Raw genomic sequence first — 21844 nt, 5'->3', positions numbered from 1 at the left:
GCAACCAAGGATGACTTGTAAATGGTAAATTCTTTAAAGTGGGGATAAAAATTGGAGTTCTGATCTGGCTCTTAAATAATTTCTCTGGGCAGAATGTATGCTGTATGTGTCTTTAGCTGAGAAGCTCACTACTTGTGCTTTTTACAGTGTTCACTAACCCAACTAAAAAGTACCACTAATCAGTTCAGAAGGAAAAAATTGTATCTGTTGGAATCAGAACCCAGAATTATTTTCTCAGAAGGCAACCCAATAGTATCTAGAAAACTCCTCACCACCGTGTAACGCAGTGCTGCATTTTTGAGCTGATGATCGATGTGATTTTAAAAAAGTTAATTAAAAATATTAATTATGTGTAATAATTACCTTGATAGTGTCAATTACCAAAAAGGTTTTGTATTAAAGAATTAATGATTTTCTCTCTCTTCTTTTCAGTTCTAGGCTTAGAAGAAGCATAAGTGATTCAGTTACATCTCCGACATTTTGGAGCATGAATGATGCTACAACTATTTGAATGTATTGGAGCATGGCTACTTCTTAAAATGCAGAAGTTAAAGGAAATTATTTCTTATCAAAACCTACTGAATATCTGAATTTTCTAGACATCCTGCATTTAACTGTGTCCTTAAATGTCCATGATTAAGATCTCATGCAACCATTGTATATTTTGGAGACTATTCTCCAGAAGAGAACTGGGCATTTAAAAAGCAGAAATGACTGTGGTTTTTCTTGGAACTTACTAAGGTTGAACATACTGAAAGACCATGACCAGCTTGAAGCGGTCCCAGACGGAAAGGGCTGTTGCCACTGGGGTCTCAGTCGGAACAGATGGCACCTCCAAAGTCCACTCGGATGATTTCTACATGAGGCGCTTCAGGTCGCAGAATGGCAGCTTAGGATCTGCAGTCATGGCGCCAGTTGGACCTCCTCGCAATGAGAGTTCCCACCACGTTACCTCTACCCCCGGAGTCCCCAAAATGGGGGTCAGGGCAAGGATTGCTGATTGGCCCCCAAGGAAGGAGAACATCAAGGAGACAAGCAGATCTAGTCAAGATATTGAAACATCAAGTTGCCTTGACAGCATGTCTTCTAAAAGCAGTCCTGGGAGTCAGGGAAGCTCTGTTAACCTGAATGCTGGTGATTCTGTCATGTTAAAGAGCATCCAGAGCACACTTAAAAACAAGACCAGACAATCTGAGAATCTAGACTCCAGGTTTCTTACACCTGATGGCTATCCCAGTTCCCCAAGGAAAGCTCTTCGCAGAATACGACAGCGCAGCAACAGCGACATCACCATAAGTGAGCTTGATGTGGATAGTTTTGATGAATGTATTTCACCCACATTTAAATCTGGACCATCTCTGCACAGAGAGTATGGCAGCACATCTTCCATAGATAAGCAGGGAACTTCAGGGGAAAGCTTTTTTGACTTACTGAAGGGCTATAAAGATGAGAAGTCTGATCAGAGAAGCCCAGGCTCAACTAAACTTGGTGAGCTTCTGATTGCCAGTGGAAGCAAGGGTTCAGGATTCTCTCTAGATGTGATAGATGGACCTATTACTCAAAGGGAAAACCTGAGACTCTTTAAGGAAAGGGAGAAGCCACTCAAGAGACGCTCAAAATCAGAGACAGGAGATTCATCTATTTTTCGTAAGCTGCGCAATGCCAAAGGTGAGGGGGAACTCGGGAAGTCTTCAGATCTTGAAGATAACAGGTCAGAAGATAGCATTAAGCCTTGGACTTGTCCAAAGTGTTTTGCTCATTATGATGTCCAGAGTATTTTATTTGATTTAAATGAAGCAGCGATCAATAGGCATAACGTTATTAAAAGAAGGAACACAACGACAGGTGCATCTGCTGCTGCTGTTGCATCACTTGTGTCTGGACCCTTGTCCCATTCTGCAAGTTTCAATTCTCCAATGGGCAGCACTGAAGACCTGAACTCAAAAGGAAGTCTCAATATGGACCAGGGGGATGATAAAAGCAATGAACTAGTAATGAGCTGTCCTTATTTTCGTAATGAGATTGGTGGGGAAGGGGAAAGGAAGATCAGCCTTTCCAAATCTAATTCAGGTTCCTTCAGTGGGTGTGAAAGTGCCTCATTTGAGTCTACTCTGAGTTCTCATTGCACAAATGCTGGAGTTGCAGTTCTGGAAGTTCCCAAGGAAAACCTGATTTTACATCTAGACAGAGTGAAAAGATACATTGTTGAACATGTAGACCTTGGTGCATATTACTACCGAAAATTCTTCTATCAGAAAGGTAGGTAAATTTTATTTCTCCTTGAGTTTTAAGAACAATTTTTTCTTTGTTTTCCAAACACGAAAAATTCAGTTCATAGTTAATAGTATTTGCAAGAATTAGGGATTCTTTAATATGGTGTATTTTACTGATGGTATGTGCTATATCTAATAGTCTTTCAGAGTGTTGGAGTATAAAGAATGTTGAGGATTTTATTGCTGATAGATGTGGTAGCAATGGCTACAAAATATCCTTTGGAGATATAGGAGTTAGGAAATATAATGGTTTCCTAGGAAAAGTAAGCTAGATGTGTGTTATAGGATAAGGTATGTTTGGAGGGGAGAGCCTGAGGTTTGTGACCTTTGTAATTATCTTCCTCTCTGTCTCCCTCTGGAACAATTTGATTCCTTATCAGTCTAGTGAGTTTTGCAATCAGCAACTAAAGTTTCATGTTACAGCTGACCTGATTTACAGAATTTCAGCACTAAGAGGGGAAGACATTATTCCTCCCTCTACCTTGAACAGGTTCTCTTTTTTTCAGAGAACTTGATAAGCCAGTTGAGTTACTAAGCAAGCAAGCAGGATTCTTTAGGATTCTTGCCATCACAGTAAAATTGGGGTTTACTGCTTGGTGGTTTCTCTCCAGCTCTGGTGAGGGATGTTATCTTTCCTTGCAGTCAGAGAAGTATCAAAGCCATATGGCCAGGTAGGGGGTGAAAGATGACTGCAGAGGAGGAAGGAGTGGAATTTTGCCCTTAGGTAAAAAAACAATGTATTAGTTTGCCTTCTCCTTAAGGCAAACCACACCCTCATACTACTACAGTTCCAGTCAGCATTACATATCCATTTTTTTTGTAGATGTAACTAAGAAGAATTGATAAAATTAATATAATTTAGTCATAGATTATGAACAATTATTAAAATCAACATAATCTAGTCAATCGACGTAAGGTGAGGGGCGGGTATAAAAATGTATGTTATGGAGTAGGATTGGATGGGGAGAAGCTGTAATTTTTTATTTTTCTTAAGCAGTAAAACTGAATTTTAGATTCACTTTTCTTGTGTTCAGTGCAGCAGAGTGCAACCAGGGGTGTTGTTTCTATCAGAGATTTTTATCTGGAAAGCTGTACTTCGGAACCCTCATTAGAGATCCCAAACCCCATTTTTCTACAAGTACAAAACACATTTTGTTGACCACCCAGGGTATCATCGTTCCCTAAAGAGACTTTAGCCTAAAACTGATGAACTGGGATGGTGGGGAATAATAACAGGGGGGGAAAAAAATCTAGGAAGTCAGTTATAACTGAATTTTTTATGTGACATGAAGCGAGTAATGGTGCAGAATTTTTTTTGCTAGAAGAGGAGGCTGGATTTTTGTGATGCTACGAATGGAACAGACAGTGCCAAAAGACAGTTTCAGTAGGATGAGCTCATCAAATTAGTAGGCTTTGGATAATTTTATAGTCTAAGAAATATTCTTAGATGAATTCTGGTTTGTCAACAATACCTTTTGAAAATTTCAAACCAGGAAAATTTCACGGACTTGGGGAACACCTAGTAATCCTAGAACTTGCAAAGAATAAAAAGCAGTGTTCCAGAGAATTGTAAGATGAGTGGGTTTTCATTCCAACTGGAAATAACAAAGAAGGTAATTTGAGACTATATCAATAAAGAACTGCTAGTTAAAGATCATCAATGACAACAGTCAACATGATTTAATGAAAATAGGTCTTGTCACATAAAAGAAAGTAAACATAGTTAATCTTGTGTCTTAAAAAAAAGGGGATGTAAGCCATTGAATTCATATAGGCTCTTTTAATTTCTTCAGGGTAATTTGGTGAAATGCTGATGATGACTTGTCTGAAGTCTTTAATTACATGAAATCAATAGCTCATTTTTTACTGGTGCTGTTACTTAGATAAGAGATGAACCATCTCAAGTTTTAGCAGTGTATGGAGGAAGGATAAGTGAGCTTCCATGTTAGTGTTACTAATGTGGTCCAAATTAATTCAAATATTTTAATCTAGTTTATGTAAAATATTTGCATGTGACATTTATGGATGAGTCTCATGTAAGTTTAATGAATGCAAATAGATGAGTTTTTGTACATAAAGGAAATTGGTCCTTCTGCAGAGTGGTGGAATTGATAAATAGTGTTCTGGCCTGGTGTCCAGACTTCTAACTGTGAAAATACCGATGGAGGCAGTTTAGTGGAGGTAAGAAAATGATACTTAGGAAAAGGTACTGGGGAAAGGAACTTTACAGTGGTACTTCCCAAGGCTGAATTCAGTTTCTCCACTTTATATTTGAACTAATTGTGCAGACTCCCTTTGTACTCACTGGAGAGAAATGAACCTTGCAGGATCATATGAATTGCAGTCTCTTCTCTCAATTCTCTAACAGAAGCTCATGCACAACTAACTCACATGGCAATGTTTACCTTTATAGGAAATTAATGCTACTCTTATGATGCACAAGATGTATTTAGAAGGTGATTAAGTAATGGTATGTTTTAAACTGTGTATTTGATAGAGGGACTTAACTTGAAGTTTGAAGTCTAGACATTTATAAGTTAAGCTTGTGCATAAAAAAGGAGAGAGGATGAAGCCAGTGCAAGAGCCAATTTGTTAAAGCTGCAGATATGTGTATTAAAGACTTATTTATAATCAATATTAAAATCACAGAGAAAAATTTGTTTCCATCAGCTTGTCCAAGTGCAGTTCAGAAAAGAGAGCATATCACTCCAGAGGAGCAGTCTGTTTTCTGTCCCCATAATTGCATCTGGGAATTACAGTTCTCATGGAAAGAACTAAGAGCATCTGTTTCTCTTCCATCCTCTTCATGCAGTAGTTGCTAATGTTGCCATTTAGGACAAATTTTACTTAATGGCTTAGAATGAAAGGCTTGATGGAGAAGTAAATAGTTTCCTCAACTGGTTTTATAACAAATGAGCTGTTGGTCAGCTTTCCTTTAAGTGTTGGCAGCCAGTAAAAATACCCTTTGCCCTAATGCTTTAAATTGCTGCATATTCCATCCAAGAGTTGGTGCCTTTCAAGTATGTGGCTAGACTTGTAGAGCTCCCAAAGTGCTGCCTGCCCTTCTGTCTCCACAGAACCACTGGGCAGGGTTTTCCTGTGCTGTGAATGCCGAGCTAGAGGAAAACGCTTGATGCGAGTTTATTCAGAAGAGAAATGTTTGGAGTTTTTATCTCTAGTCCGATTACACAGAATATCAGTTGGATATGGTATCTAAAGAGAAATATGATGAAAGCATAAAGGAACTTTCTTGGTTAAAATCAAGTGCATTTACATGGATTTCCTTTGAAAAAGAAACCAATAAATATCTGTGAGAAAAATAAGTATTTCAGCTTTGATTCTTTCACAGGAAATATCTTTTGAGTTATATGATAAATATTTAACTATTTTAAAAAGTATGTATAGTTTATTTTAATGACCAGCTACAGTCAAGTCTTTTTTTCTTGGTATGGATTTATAAATTAATTTATAAATTAAATAACTATCTGCTGTTAGTTGTCCTAGTTGTCTGTTTGTTAAATGATTTTTCAGCAGTTTAGATTAAATGTCAAGTTTGAGAGACATTGTTTCCAATTAGCCTCTGTGTGGTGTGGAGAAATAAGCTGTCTTCCAAGGTATTCATGTTTGACATCAAGTTCTTGGTTATAATTGTGACATAGCCCTTGTTTTCCTAATAAAACAACTCATTATGCCTTTATATTGGATATTAAGCTTTTTGCACTTTAATCCTGCTACTTCTTTTCCTGCACTGGAAAGAGAAGTTTGTTGGGTGTAAGTCAAGTCAGAATTTAAGGGAAAATCAGGTGGAAGTACAAGACACTGTACCAGAAGGAAAAGTAGTCAGGTACAGGGATATATTCTGTAGCTTGCAGAATGAATACAGGGATGGAGTTTAGGGGAGGAGAAAGAATGAAGATGAAGGTAAAGAATGAACAACCCAGTAGTAAATGTGAGTAGAGGAGAGGGCAAAGTATGTGCAAAGGACAGCAAGAAAGACCCAGCCCAGTGCAGACTGAAGGAAAAGAGAATAAAAGACATTTTCTCTTAGCAGAGAAGTGTGAAGTTACACACTATTTCATGCATTTTTCCAAATCAATAGGAGCTAATTAAAAAGCGTAATCAAATGATACAGAATTGTATGTGTATTTTGTGTTTTGTGTATGTGTATACAGTTTGAAACATTCCTCTTGCCACCCTTCTTAAATGTGTTTTCAACATGTAGAATAATTTCTTCTGAGGAAATTCTCTATCTGAATTGCAGGCTAGAGTGGTTGCAGGGTACACAAGTTTTACCATCAGTTTTACACCAGTTTTGTGTGGCTGTCAATACAGAAAACTGATGAATTGTTTGGACCTGTCTAGAATGCATGACCACCATATCTTTTTTCTTTAGTTTTTCTGTTATAAAAGCAAAGCCACATCACTGTTTCCAAGTCACTAAGCAGTTTAGTGTGGAGATGGCCAAGTCATCTCAGGTTTTGGAAGCTGTGTAATATACAGATTCAAAAATTAATCCTTCTCCAAGACTGTGCTGCTTCTGCATTGACCTTGTCTGCCATAAACTGTTTGGTGAGCTATAAACATCCTGAAAAAAACTCAAGCTACTTAATGCAGGAGGAAGAAAGACTAGGGTGCTAGTAAGATGATTTGAAATTTTGAACAACAGAATATCTCTAGCATTTACAGGGCTCATATCTGTGGACTAGCATGAAAACGTAATTAGACTTATATAGATAATTATTTTATTAGAGATTTCCCCACTCACTGTTCAACCACTTAAAGTTTAATAACACTGTTTACACAATATTCCACAAGATAGTAAAAGAATTTTGAATTTTAATTACCTTTTTTTAGAGTGTTGGCTTTTCATGGCTTGCAGAGGAATTTGGTAGAAAGCATGCTTCTACCATGCTTCTAATGCTGCAAGCATGTTTCTTTTATGTCTTGCATGCTCTGAAATCTTAAACAGAATACAGTGAGTGAAGCATAATAAAATACCAGACACTGGGGACTTGAGTAAAGCCCTCAAGGGCTTAAAGTGCTGGACAGCTGTGTGAAAACACTTAGTATATTGGAGAGAGATTTTGCAAGAACCAGTAAGTATAAGTTTGAAAAGAATTACAGTAGAAAACGAGGCTCCCAAATCTTTAACAATAATTGGAAAAATGATTGCCATTCACTTTAGATGGAGTGTATTTCAATATCTGTTTTTATTATTTTCAAAGATGCAGTTCCTGATGATGGTGTTAAAATAGTTTACATTTTATCTCTATAGTAGAGTAGCTCATATTAGACTGCTCCTAAAGTTCTTATTTTAAATTATGGTTGTTTTAAGAATAACAAGTAGTCTGTATGTAGTAAAGGCAATATGGTTAAATGTCCTGTCAGGGCAGTTACATCTCTTTCTTATGCCACTGAATTTTGCATTTCTTTGAATTGTTGAGTTTTCAGGGAGTTCTAACTTTCTTTTTTTGTCATGCATAAATTCATTCATATATGCAGCTTATGGAGAGTGATGACATGGGACTTATTTTTCTTGTACAACGTTTGACTCCTATTCTTTGACTTTTCTCTTAAATTTTCTTTTATGGAATGTATGTTTAAATTCAGCAGTCACTTAAAATAGGTGCAACTTTGTTTATGTTGCTGCATTAATGGTGATATACCTCTGTCATCAGTCAAGATAGTTTGTAATGCTCAAAAGGTTCCATAGAAAAGCCTTCAACACCAGTCTCTAAAATTGTTGAGCTTTGATTTTTTAAATGTGCTTTTCAAACTTTTTTTCGTGTAAAGCTTGGCTTTACGTGTCTGTAGTTAGATGAATATAGAAATGTTTCAGTGAGTCTGCTGTTCAGCTAGTGAGTGATTTCACCAATCTTGTATTCTCCTCTCTACTGCCTTCCCCACTAGACTGGTTTTCAACTGAACTCTTAGCACTTTATGGGTTGTTGAACACTTCACTGTTCAGTATTTATGCTGGCCATTTTATTCTTGTGCTTTGTTTTTCTGTGATTTGATAGTTTTACTGTGAACAAGACTTTAACTTCTTTTTCAGCCTCATCAGTTTTTCCCATTATAGAACTGAGTAACATCTGGAAAAAGCAAAACACAGTCAAACAAAAATAAATAATTTACATCCTTTGCTAAGTACAGTTGTTTGACATTTCTATTTTAACACAGGTTGTTGAATTTCCCACTTTGGTACATTTGGCTTCCTTCTTTTTATTTTTAAGGGGGGAAATTGGTTGTACTTATTTAATTCAACGTGAATGAAACAGATGGCAATATAAAAGCTGATGTAAGAGGTGTATCCTCTTTTGGGCCTATTTAAGCAAAGATGCCGTGTTGAATTTCTGCCCTTTTGTATAAAAGAGGCTCATGAGAGAAGTGGAGCACAAAAATGACATCCTGGTACCACTTGAAGGGCATGTTCTTATTGACTCCATGGACCTGGCAGTTTATTTCCAGTGTCACAACCAAGCATGAAAATATAGTTGAGGTATAAGAAGTAAGACAGACTTTTTTTTTTTTTTTTTTTTCTTATATACAAGAACACTGGAACTATTTTGGGGCAGATGAGAACCTGGGTCCGGTAGCTGTGAGTATAAGAAGAGAGAAGCCAGAGGAAATCAAAGAAAACGGACCTCAGTACAACTACCGGATCATATTCAGAACCAGTGAGGTAAGCAGTTCAGGGAGGGTAGGAAAAGAGGGATAGTGAGCAGGCAACACAGGTACAATGTATGGGGATTATGTGCTTTTCAGGATTGGTAATAGATTTCTGTATAATCCAGGAACCTCCTGGCAGAATTATGCTACGTGTTCATCTGGCACAGAATATGTGTGAGTTATTCCATAATATCCATTACAGAGGAAATGCTGAAGGTTGTTTTGGTTAAGTCTTGAGAAACTTACAGGAGCTATATTAGCTAGAAGCAAGGAAAGAGGAGGGAAACTGCTTTGTTCACTTCTTTATGTGGCAGTGGGTAGACCTGAGAAATGTGCTTTTTACTTTTAAATGCTCTATACTATAGAAATAGTATAATAATGTTAATTTTTCCAGTTAGTAGTTTCCTGTAAAACTTAAATCTGATGAATCATTTGAAACAGTCTGATTATTGTTATCAGTGAGTGACATTTTGTATATCAGTGTTGGTCTCATGCTAGCAGAAATTCCTTAAAGTCCTTGGTCTCTGCTGAGAATTGGAAAAATAGTATGTTTAGTTCCCCTGCTGTTGCTAGTCAGTCTCAGTGCATAATTCAGTATGTGTGTGTTTTTCTTTCCAATGCATAGCTCATGACATTAAGAGGCTCTGTGCTGGAAGATGCCATCCCTTCTACTGCAAAGCATTGCACAGCCAGGGGACTTCCCCTAAAAGAAGTGCTGGAGTATGTGGTTCCAGAGCTGAATATCCACTGCCTAAGGCTGGCCTTCAACACTCCAAAAGTCACAGAACAGCTTATGAAGCTTGATGAGCAAGGGGTATGTGCAGAGTTATGGAATTAAACAAGTGATCTTGATCTCAGATTATTGCCATTAGTTGGAAAGTTATCTTTTAGCTTTATATGATTTTAGCTTTTATATGATTAGAGTCAGTCTGTTGAAATGCCTCATTTACACTTGTCATCTGTAGGGAGAGTTATGTTTTTATTTACCCCAACTTTTGCAAAATATTTGGGATGTATGAAATGAAGTTCATTTCTCAAGGTAGCCTAGAGTTTTGGTTTAATATTATGGCAGTTGTTCATTTAAATTTCCTTTAAAAGAGACTGCATTGTTGTTTTCCAAAGTTGCTATTTTACTAAGAAGAGAAGTCTCCCATGGTGCTAAATGTTTCTTCGTAATACTGCATTGGCTAAACCATGACCAGGGCGCTGCCTGTCTTGTTTCATTTTGTTGGTGTTCTTTTTTTCCTTTCTCCTGGAACAAACTACATGACAAAATATTCTAAGGCTTTCTTCGTATAAATAATTTTTAATGAGGTGATAGTCTCCTGGTTTTTGAAAGATGGAACCAAGGCTCATCAGCGCTACAGCTTAGACTTAGCAAAATGAAAGTCCCTGACTGAAGTGAATGTTATGAACTTCAGTAGTGACATTTTATAGCTGTGTGCATGCGTCAGTCCTCACTGGCACCTCTCTTTCCATGCCTCTGGAGTGGATGGATCCAGGACGGGAACTGGTTCCCTCCCACTCTAAGAGAAGATCATGTTCATGACCACCTGATAAACCTGGATGTACATAAGTCTGTGGGACACAATGAGATGCGTCCCTGAGTGCTGAGGGAATTGGCTGATGTAGTTGCCAAGCCACTCTCCATGGTATTTGAGAAGTGATAGCAGTCAGGGAAAATCCTGGAAGACTAAAGAAGAGGGGAAACATTGTACCAAAGTTTAAAAAAAGGGTGGAAAGGAAGATTCCCTGGGAACCACCACCCTGGCAGCCTCCTTTGTGTGCCTAGGAAACTCATGGAACAGATCCTCCGAGAAGCTGTGCTAAGGCACATGGAGGACAGGGAGGTGGATTTGAGACAGCCAGCACAGCTTCAGCAAGGACAAATCCTGCCTGACCAACCCAGTGGCCTTCTGTGATGGAGTAACTCACCAATGGTCAAGGGAGGGATTACAGATACTGGACTTCTCTAAAGCCTTGGGCGTGGTCCCCCACAACATCCTTCTGTCTGAATTGGTGAGAGATGGATTTGATGAGTGGACTATTGGATGGATAAGGAATTGGTTGGATGGTTGCATCTAAAGGGTAATAGTCAATGGTTCAGTCACAGTGGACATCAGGGACAAGTGGTGTATCTCCGGTCCATAGTGGGACTAATTACCTTCATTAATGACACAGATAAAGGGATTGAGTGCACCCTCAGAAAATCAGGAAACTGAGTGCTGCAGTTGCCATACCTGAATGATGGGATGCCATCCAGAGGGGTGTGGACAAGCTCAAGGAGTGGCTCCATGGGAATCTCATGAGGTTTAAGATGACCAAGGGCAAGGTCCTGCACCTGGGTGCTGCACCTCTGGTATTCACAGGCTGGGGGCTAAACAGGGTGAGAGCAGCCCTGCCCAGAAGGACTTGGGGGTGCCGGAGGGTGCGAGGCTGGACATGACCCAGCCGTGGGCACTGCCAGCCCAGAGAGACAAACGTGTCCTGGGCTGCATCCAAACCCCGTGGGCAGCAGGGCCAGGGAGGGGATTCTGCCCCTCTGCTCTGCCCTGCTGAGACCCCACCTGCAGGGCTGCACCCAGCTCTGGGTGCCAGCACAGCAAGGACAGGGACCTGCTGCAGGGACTCCAGAGGAGGGCCATGAACATGATCAGAGGGATAGAGCACCTCTGCTGTGAGGAAAGGCTGAGAGAACTGAGGTTGTTCACCCTGTAAGAGAAGGCTTGGGGTGATGTAATGGTGGCCTTCCAGTACCTGAAGGGAGCCTGTAAGAAAGAGAGAGAGGAACAAGAGCACAGAGTGACAGGACAAACTGAAAGAGATTAGGTTTATAGTAGTACTGGAAAAAAATCTTGACTGTGAGGGTGGTGAGGGCTGGAACAGGTTGCCCAGAGAAGCTGTGGATGCCCCATTACTAGAAGTGTTCAAGGCCAGGTTGAATGGTGCTCTGAGTAGCCTGGTTCAGTGAGAGGTGTCCCTGCCTGTGGCGGGGGGATTGGAGCTGGATGATCTTTAAGATTCCCTTTCCAATCCAAACCACTCTATGATTCCCTGACATCTAACAAAACTCGGAGGTTAAATTATCTGTAGTTCACATCCTAGATGTTACTAAGCTCCTAAAGTATGGCTTTCTAATACTTAAGCTTTTGAAAATCATTAAGGGCAAGTGATAGTTAAATTTTTATTATCTGCATCAAAGTATTTTCTGTTTTTATGGTAATGAAACAGTTTGACACTTCTAGCCAAAAAAGATAAGTACACTCTGTACTAATTAGAAGCTGCATTTTTTCAATTCTAAGCTAACAAAAATTGGGTAGCAGCTGCTCTACTAATTAAGTACACAGAATGTTGATCATTTCGTCTTGCTGAGTGTCACACTGTTTCATTACAGCATGAGCAGGTGCCTGTTTGATACAGCAGATAAAATGTTTTTGTAAATTTAAGAGTTAAGATTGTAAAGTCACCTTAGCCTGACTTAGCCATTAAATTTCACCCAGGAGTCTCTTCACTGAGCCAAATTTGTATGCATCAGCTTTCATTAGAATAAGATGTCTTTTTTATGTTTGAGTGAGGTCTTAAAGCAGCTGTTTGTTTTCATATTTAGGATTTTACACTACTTCGTTTAAATTTATCTGCCTTCAGCTTTAAGACTTCTGATATTTTTCTCTGGTACATCTTAAAAGTCATTTTGGTGTGAGATTTATTTTTTCAGCAAAGGTTTTTGTATGCAGTGATTATATAATCTGTTGGTCTTGTTTATGATAAACTAAACAGATTGCACTTTTCAAGTCTTTCACTGCAACATATTTTCTCTGCATTTCATATCACTCTTATGGCTGAGCTCTGCCTCTTCTACTCTTTCAATATCTGCATATGTCATTCAGTGTTAGAATGGGAATATTTTTCTTGCCCTAGTTTTGTACTGGTGGTGTATGTGAAAGTTGCTCATTCCTTACTTCCTCTTAGATTGCTAGAGTGGTAACATCTGGTGTTCGTACATATGGTCCACATTGCTTGTCACCTAGCTGTTCTTTTATTGGATTTATTAAAATGCATCCATCTGAATGGTTCAGTGTTAAACAGCAATCCAGTAATTTCCTAGGGCTGCACTAGCTTCTTTGCTAATCACCATCTACTAATCTTTGTCTTGAATGCAGAGCTCATGGTAGGTTACTGTAAGTTTGCTTCCAAATATGATTTAAAAATTTGAATATTAGGGCAATTTATTTCAGTTGAAGCTAATCTTTATGGCAATTCCTCATTCACAGAAATACTGTGAAATGTCACTTGGTTTTTAATATAATTCCTGTTCATAGTATAAACTTGCTGACTGGTTAAATCCAAGATATACTTTCTGCTGTCTTGACTGGGTGCTAGATAAATACCTCAAGTGCACTTTTCCCACATATATGAATATGTAAATACTTTCAGATTATTAAAATGAAGATGCTACTTTAGTAGTTTTAACTGCAACAGAATTCATACTTCAGCTTTTTTTTAGCTTTTTCTTGTAGTTAATACTCTTCTGAGGACTGTAGGTTTTTCAGAAGGTGGTCTAATAATGGGGACTGCATGCCTTTCTCCAGATCTGCTCTTTTTGATTCAGAAATGCCAATTTGTGTTGTCCTTAAGGAAACTTTGTTTTTTTCAAAGATTAGCAAATCTAAGAACACAACTGGAAAGCACGTCCTGCTCTTTGCATAGTCCTTGTTTAGTTTCTTAGGCTTACATTTTCAAAGCAATAAAGCACAGTTGTTTGCTTGCTCATTGGTGCTGCAGATCCCATTTATGTTTATGCCCTTGAAAATACTTCCTTCACCTGAAGTTGAAGATTAAATAGTACAAGTGTGCTTCATGAGAATAATTTTCTTTGTCCTAATTTCTTTAAGTGAAAGTACTAGAAGCTGTTGTAGTTAGCAGTACAGCTGAAGTGTTGTGGTTCCATGAAGCACTTGCATCCATCCTGTTTCTGTGGGACTGGAGAAGGCACAGCTGGGCAGAAGATGCCTGAATGGTCCCAGACAGGAGCTGTTACTGATGGTATGGAAAGTGCTGGCAGATGTTGGGGCAAGAACAGCAGCAGTGCCACCTCCCACCACTCTTCCTGCCTCACCACATGTCAGCAGGAGGCTCTGGAACAGATTGCCAAGCTGGGCATGTCCCATCTCTGAAAGTGTTAAAAGTCAGGTTGGATGTGGATTTGAGCAACCTGGTCTAGCAGAAAGTGTTCCTGCTGCCCATGTCAGGACATCAGGAACTAGATGATCCTTAAGGTGCTTCCAACCCAAACCATTGCATGATTTTGTGCTGTACTTGAGTTTTGTCATAAGACATTTGGACATGTTTATAAGATGCAAGTCAGTGTGTCAAATGATAAATAAGGAATATTTGGTCATGGGGAAAAAAGAAGCAGCCTAGAACTGTGACTTATTATATATAATGACTTCTTCAGCTGAGAAAACAAGCCAGGTTATCTTTACTCTTCTTTTTCTTCCTTGTTTTCCTGCTGCTAATACTTTATCCCCATCATCATTTATTCTTGGTAGTAAAGGAAGAAGACAGTAAAGTAGCGATTTCCAGAGGTTTTAAATTTTAAAATTTACTTTCCTTAGAGACAGAGTAGGACTACTTCTGAGGGCCTTTAAATTATCCCACCATAAATATAATAGGTTAAAATTACTGAATTTCAGTTTTGTTTTATGTCCACATTGTCCTAGCAAGTTCAAAATCTTTTGCCTCATGGCTTGGGATAGAATCTTCTGAGAGCAAATTACAGTATATTCTGATAACTTTGCTTCCAGTGCTGTTGCAAATAACTGTTTTTACTTCCCACGAATTTGTAGCCCAAACTTGTAAATCTCATGCCAGTTGTGATAGATTTTCTTACGATTCCATTGTGGCATGTATGGTTGGTGTTTATTTGAGTCAGAGCCTCTGCAAAAATTCATGTGTGGAAGGAAAGATTATTTACTGGGCAATAAGGATGCATTTCTACCAGATTAATTACATGCATAAACACCAAGGCTCTCCCTTGTGCTCCTTCAATCAGAGTTCCTGCCTGTGAAATTGGTTTTGGAGACAGCAGCAAATAGCTGTGGATGCTGCTTTCTTCCCTTCTGTAACTTGTCTATCTGTAGTCCAGATGTAAATGATGCCAGTGTACCCCTTTTTTTGTGTATGTGTATCAATTTGGAGTTGGTAGGAACAGTTTGCTTTGAAGAATCAAAATTATAGTTGGGTAAAAAATTACTTTATTTACATCTTCAGCTTCTGCTGTGTTAGGAACATCAATTGCCAAATTAGAGGGAAAATGGAAACAAAAAGCACAAGTGTATTTGAGGAGCTATGGTAGTAAATAGAACCTTCAAGGTATGACCAACATTTTTCACTTTAGCTGGGGTTTTTTGTTACTATCATCACACTTAAGTCAGGGAGGACCAACTGAGTGCTGTGGAGTCTTTCATCATTGCTAACAGATGAATGTGCTAACAGGTGAATATTTTCTATCTTCTCTTTGAAATGAGAGAGAGTTCTTTTTTTCACTTGTTTAAGAAACAAGCACAGGATGTGCCCTACCCTTCTGCGTGGAAGGCTTGGCATGGGACGGCAGCCGTGGTACAGCCTGAGGGAGGGTCAGGCTCCTGCCATTGCTCAGCCAGCCCTTCCCTGTGGCTCAGTGTTAGACATTCACTCGCAAGCTGAGGTGTTGTCCTCCTGGAAATAAGCAACATTCATGTTTGTTTCACTTCAGACAGCATTTTGACATCTTCAGATTAAATCTGCCTTCATCAAGGCAGTTACAATAGAAAACAATGAGAGTATTTGGAACTGGACTAACTTTTGAAATTAGACTGAATATAAGTTTTTTTTTTGTTTGTGAATTATGGGTTTATGAAAATGTGAGAAGTGAATTCAGTGCATAAGTTGCTTCATCACTTGGTGTACACATAAAATTTTGATCTTTTTTCCTTTTGCAGTTAAGTTACCAACTTAAAGTGGGTATCATGTACTGCAAAGCTGGGCAAAGCACAGAAGAGGAAATGTATAATAATGAATCAGCAGGTCCAGCCTTTGAGGAGTTTCTTCAGCTCTTGGGAGAGCGAGTTCGACTCAAGGGATTTGACAAGTACCGAGCTCAGCTGGATACAAAAAGTAAGACTTTTTCTTTCTTTTTTTTTTTCCTCTTAGGTGAACAAAATGCTCGATACGGTTGCTAACTGCCTTTTTGAAGAGAGTTCTTAAAAATAACATCTTTGCTGTAGGAAGGCAGTTGCTTAATATAAGTGAAAGCAGAGCACGTGTGTAATGTAACTGTTCTCATATGGTCTCTCAACTCTGATAATAATTGGATTTTTGAACTAATTTGGTATGAAATTATCAATAAAGCTACAACAAGAAACCAGTAATTATGGAACAGTTATTGATATTGCAAATCTATCATCAGTGTGTTGTCTAAAGGCTAATAAATATAGCTGGTATGTCTTTTTTTCTTTTTTTAGTGGTGCACTTATAGACTGTCTCCAAAATGTTTTGCAACCACAGCTATGTCACTCCACCTTGAAAAGTTGATAATACTGCTTTTCTGATGTCTGTTGCGTGCAGTTTTTCTTCTAGGCAGTTTTGTCTTAGTCATCCTGTCAAATGTATTCCTCCCTCTGTGCTTTTTCTTTTTTGAGTTATGGAAATTAAACTGAATTTGGCAGCTATGTTATCAGCTCTGACTGTAAAACATACTGCAACAAAATGCCGTGGTAAGATGATCTTAGGTGACCGTAACTATTAAAGAAACTCCCTGCATTTGGAATCAGTCATGTGAAATACCTGTTTATCAGTTAGCACATGCTGCATTCAATTTGTAGACCTGTTTAAATCACTTGGGGAAATTTTGTCTTTTATTCATTTTCTTTGAGTACTGGAGCTAACCAGTTCCTATGGAGATCTTTTGCTATTTTGCTCACTTGTAGCAAAGGAAATTAAATGAGGAGTTTGATTCATGAAAGCTGAAAAACATGCATCAGCTTTAGTACAGCAGAAGCTGTGGTCTTGTCATGGGTCTCCTGCCTCAAATAGAGTACCTTGCTGTGCTTTAATGCTCCATCATTCTATATTCTCTCCTTAATTCCTGCAGCAATTGTGTTGCCATCTCCTCAGGCTATTCTTGACCAGTCTGATCATCAATCCTCAGAGGGTTCTAAAGCCTCCTTTGGCTTTGAAGCTAAATTAATACCTATTTTGCACACATATAACATTAAGCCTGTTTTTTTTACGTGCAGTACTGATATTCCCTTTGTTTTAGCTCCATAGACACATAGAGAGGTGTGGGTTGGAAGGGACCTGAAAGATCCTCTCTTTTCAACCCCCCAGCAATGGGCAGGGACACCTTCCACTGGAGCAGGTTGCTGAAAGATCCATCCAACCTGGCCTCGAACACTTCCAGGGACGGGCATCCACAGCTTCTCTGGGCAACCTGTTCCAGTGCCTCACCTCCCACACAGTAAAGAATTTCTTCCCAATAAATAATATAAACCTGCCCTTCTTTAAAATCATTCCCCCTTGTCCTCTCACTACATGTCCTTGGGAAAAGTCCCTCACCAGCTCTCTTGTAGGAAATATGTGTAATTCTCAAGGTGAATTTTCCTTTTGCGCAGCTCTGAACTGTCATTTTATTGGTTATAAAGATAAACTAGGTCAAAAGTCAGATGGGTGTGCAAAACAGAGAAAACATTTTTTTAGCTTCTAGTTTTATTTTGTTACTTTGTTCCTTTCAGTCATTAAGGCAAGATCCTCTCTTCCCTTTCTTCTGGGTTAGTTAAGATGTGAAAAAAAAAGGAAAATAACCCGTATTTTAGTGACAGTCCACACACACTGGTTTCTAGTATGTGTAAATGCTGTATGATTGAGTTGATTCATGTGCTCAAATATACCCAAGCAAGCTATAAATGTCTTCTAAGTACTTGTTTTGCAATTTTTTCTGAACAGGACAATTTTCCAGAGATGTTTTGAATTCCTTCTTGTTACTTCTGATTCAAGGAAAGAATTTTGTCAGGCTTTGAGTTTATGTACTACAATCTAGCACCTGTTGAATGGAACCTTTAAGTCGACTGAATATCTCCTGGTTTTAGAGTTATCTTCTTGTAATGAAGGTTTCTTCTCCATGTTGAGAGCTGGCATATCTTTTTCCCATTGCCTAATAGACCCACTCAGTTCCATTCAGTATCTAAAAATACAAAAAGTCTTTATGTGAACACTTCAGTATGGTCCTAGAGGACAGGAAATCCTCTAAGTGGAAAGTGCTGCTTTCATGAAGGATTTCCTACATTTTCTTTCAGTCAGGGTTTACAGACTCACATATGTGGAACCTCATCAGCCAGAACTGCTTAGGAACTCTTAAATTGTCTGAAATCCTTCAGCTTAGATTGCCTGCAGGATTACTGAGCAAACAGACACTACATGCATGAGTTCTCACTGAGTAGATTTAGACAGCAGCAAATGTGAACAATGGGAGCAAACATTTGATGTGGTATGTTCTCCTTTCTGCCAGTGTGCAAAGCACAGATGGAAATGCTGAAAGAGAAGGTGTTTGGGTGCACAACACTCAGCTCTTTGGATAGCTGCACTTGGAAACACTTAAAGCATATTCTACACAGGAAATGGGGAAAAAAGCCAGTTTGTGGTAGGGGAAATGCTGAAGACCAGAGATGGTCACAAGAGCTGCATCTCAGGTGTGGAGAATATGTGAAGAGCAGAATACAGGCAGGCAATACATTTTCGATAGCTGCCCTAAGTAATCCGTTCTTTTGCCTTGGCCTTAGCACAGAGACCTGCAGAGGAGGGGATTGTGGTTTTTTACGGTGACTTAGGTTTACAGCTTTTGTTGAAAGAGCTAGAAAGTGAGCTTCTCCACCTTGCAGCTCTGTGCTCTTCTGTTGCTAGAGAGCCCTGTCTTGAAATAGTTCTTGCAGTCTCACTACTCAGGAAATTTCCCTGCACAAGAATTCTGTTCAGTAGCAGCACAGTTGATTGCAAAGATGTGCTTAAAAAGAAATGTCTGTTCATTGACTTGTCAGAAAGGTCAGATCTATGTAGACTGCTTTGCTAGTTTCTGTACCTTTGACAATACTTTGCAAGCTGTGGAAAGCAGTTGTGTGATGTGAGATATGAAGAGATTTTTCTCTGCGTGGAGATAAGCTGATTTGTATATGTACTCTGGAAATACTCAAAATATTTCTAATTTATGCAAATTTTGAAAAGTAAAGTTGCTCTAGCAAAAGGCAATTTCAGAGCAGTTATTCTGAGAAATTTTTAGAGTTGGGGTCCTAATAAATAAGTGTCCATAACAGAGCTAATTCCTTAAAAGGAAGAATCTCATGCATACTATTAACTGAAAGCCTATTTAAGTGTGTTGGATCCTTCAAGGGCTTTAGTTTTGGATCTCTGCCAGTACCACCGTGAAAGAGATGCTGCTCTTCGAATTTTGTTTGTTTATTTCTAGAATTACCAGAGGGGAAACAGTCTATCTCCTGGCAGCCTGCAGACTTGGGATAGGAAATAGAGCTTGAAAATGTCACCTTTCCCACAGTGACTAGGAAGCTTATGGGCATCACTTTAAAGTAACAAACATCACAGTGATCTTTCAAGTTATAACTTCAGACATTTTACTTTATTTTCCAGTGGTAATACATGCTTTATTTCCCTCCCCCCCCTCACTTAATCTTGCTTCTCAATATTTTAAATTGGTAACTGGGATCTGCTTGATAATGCTAGGCCTGGTAACGAGGACTGTGTGTCTAACAGAGTGGTGGTGTGGTTGATGTGGGAAATAAGGGAAGTTGATTAATATGAGTTGGGAATTTTGATTTATCATTTTGGTAAGATTATAAACTAAGCGAATAATGGTAGGTTTCTGTACTAGATGTTTATATACTGCATGATCTTCTGATTCAGACATAAGAATATAAAACCACAAGCTATTAAGTAGATAAAAAAATTTAGGGAATGAATGGACTTTGAATTGCCATTTCATTTAGGGGTTGTCAAGAAACCCCAATGTTTGTAATTAAATAATACAGATAGATTACCTTCTTGCACGATATAACATCTTTCCAACCTTGTGGAAATAGTGATAGACTTACTCTTGGGTCTGAGACTTCTGTTGGGAGACCAACAAATCTTAAGATGTTAAGTTGCTTAAGAAGCAGAAATAGGGATGGAGGGAGTTAATCTGCATTTCTCACGTTTGTGTTACACATATACTTCTTTATGGTACAAAATTAAAGGTTCTGTCCTCATTTCTGTTTGAAAACAACTTTAGTATTACTGAAGTTGATCATGAGTGCTTGGTGTAATCTTGTGTATGACAAAAGAGAAGTGTTGACAGCTGCTGAGAAAGCAAAGGTATAGAGGGAAACAACATTAGGCTCTGAAAATATTTGTTCTTATGCTTTTTATTGGGAGCCCTACTGCAGTTTGTAGTAATGGTTGTCCTGCCTTATCCGTGTAACCTTTTGTTTTCCTACAATTCCTTGGGATGTTTTTCTTTGAAAAAGGGAGTCAGATTTTCTGCTCATAAGGGGTTTTATAGCGTTTTCTAGCACAGAGGCTGAACTGCTGTAGAAGCAGGCTGACAAAGTCCTGTGGATTCAGTCAGCAATATGCTGGTGGTGTCAGCCACAGTTTTGAGTACTGTTGGTGTTAGAATAAAACCACTTCAAATATGAGTCTGTTAATCCTTGTGAATATAGCTGAGACTCATTGGAAGGACAGAAGACTAAGGTGGATTTTTAGAGATGATTAATGATGGAAGGGGAAAAGGATCAGCTATTCAGCTAAGTAGCCAAATCCAGTAATGGGGCAAGGCTGGGAAAGCATCATGAATAGTTATGCCATAAACTGCTGGCCAGAGGGGATGTCTTCAGTGTAAAAAGGTGCTAATGAATTTCAAGATCCCTCAAGCCTCTGTTAAATAGAAGGAAATTGAAGTAGGTTGCAGTGCTGGCTTGCAGTTTTGACCTTGAAATGATGGATGTTATTCCAGTGCACAGTCTTGGCTTTTATTGCAATAGCTGGGATTTGATTTAAAGCAAACACCTGCAGTTGCAGAGGTGTACTTCAGGAAACGTATTCTGGGCTTCAGAAATGCTGAATGGTGAGAGACATGCAGTCTGTAGTGCATAGAGACTTCTGTTGGTAGTTGGATATGAATAGGAGAGAAGAGAGAATTATTTCCACACACTTTACATTAAACTGTAAAGTGTGTGGAAATAATTGGAATTATTAAATGTGTCATTTGGATTGTAGCTTGATTATTTAGTTTGCAGGATCAGTGCTGTTCTCAGAAAACATTCTTCTGCCTAAAATGAAATCCTGCCAGGAAGGTTGAAAGTTTGGCTTAAATATGTAGGTGTTCTAGAATACTTTTTGTCAGAATTGCTTTGTTCTATTCCCCCAATACCTTTTGAGCCCCTTCCCCTCTTTTGGGGCCTGCCTTTCCCTGTCTCACTTCCTTATCTTTTTGCACCTGCTCTTCCCTCTTTTCAAGTATTTGTAATATTTTTGTATGCTTTGTTTCAGAAAGATGATGTACAAATTAATGTATTTACGTTTTAACAGATAAAGCTGTTCTGAAGTTGCTTTGCTGTTTGTGACGTTGGGTGTGTCTGCCTCCTTGGGCGTGCACTGCACAGATCAGGCAGAGGACAGAGGCTGCTGTGATCCCCTTTCAGCTCTGTCTGTTCTAATTAGCATTAAAAAGGAAACAATTAGTATATTTAATATTAATATTAAATTATTAAAATTATTATTTAGGTTGCGGGAATCTTTTCTTTCTAATTCCCTTTTTATTATAGATAGGTGATTTTGAAGTGCAAAACCTGTATGTGCTTATAATATAGAAAACTTTC

The 21844-nt window shown here is 38.7% G+C and overlaps 1 protein-coding gene across 6 annotated transcripts in view; it reads left to right on the top strand.

Moving 5' to 3' along the window:
- Positions 1 to 21844, top strand: part of SIPA1L1 (signal induced proliferation associated 1 like 1) — a 200492-nt gene that overhangs the window by 129140 nt on the left and 49508 nt on the right. For all 6 annotated transcript variants that reach the window (XM_063398686.1, XM_063398681.1, XM_063398684.1 and 3 more), the window contains 4 exons: positions 433 to 2259; positions 8825 to 8955; positions 9568 to 9756; positions 15923 to 16097. In XM_063398686.1, the coding sequence (XP_063254756.1) occupies positions 762 to 2259; positions 8825 to 8955; positions 9568 to 9756; positions 15923 to 16097 (1993 nt within the window). In that variant the 5' untranslated portion in view covers positions 433 to 761. The remainder of the gene's footprint in view (positions 1 to 432; positions 2260 to 8824; positions 8956 to 9567; positions 9757 to 15922; positions 16098 to 21844) is intronic.

Source organism: Prinia subflava, chromosome 5, assembly GCF_021018805.1.
Source record: "Prinia subflava isolate CZ2003 ecotype Zambia chromosome 5, Cam_Psub_1.2, whole genome shotgun sequence".
NCBI classification, from domain to species: Eukaryota; Metazoa; Chordata; class Aves; order Passeriformes; family Cisticolidae; genus Prinia; species Prinia subflava.
Note: the sequence above shows the minus strand (reverse complement) of the source record. Positions and strands in the feature narration are given on the sequence as shown.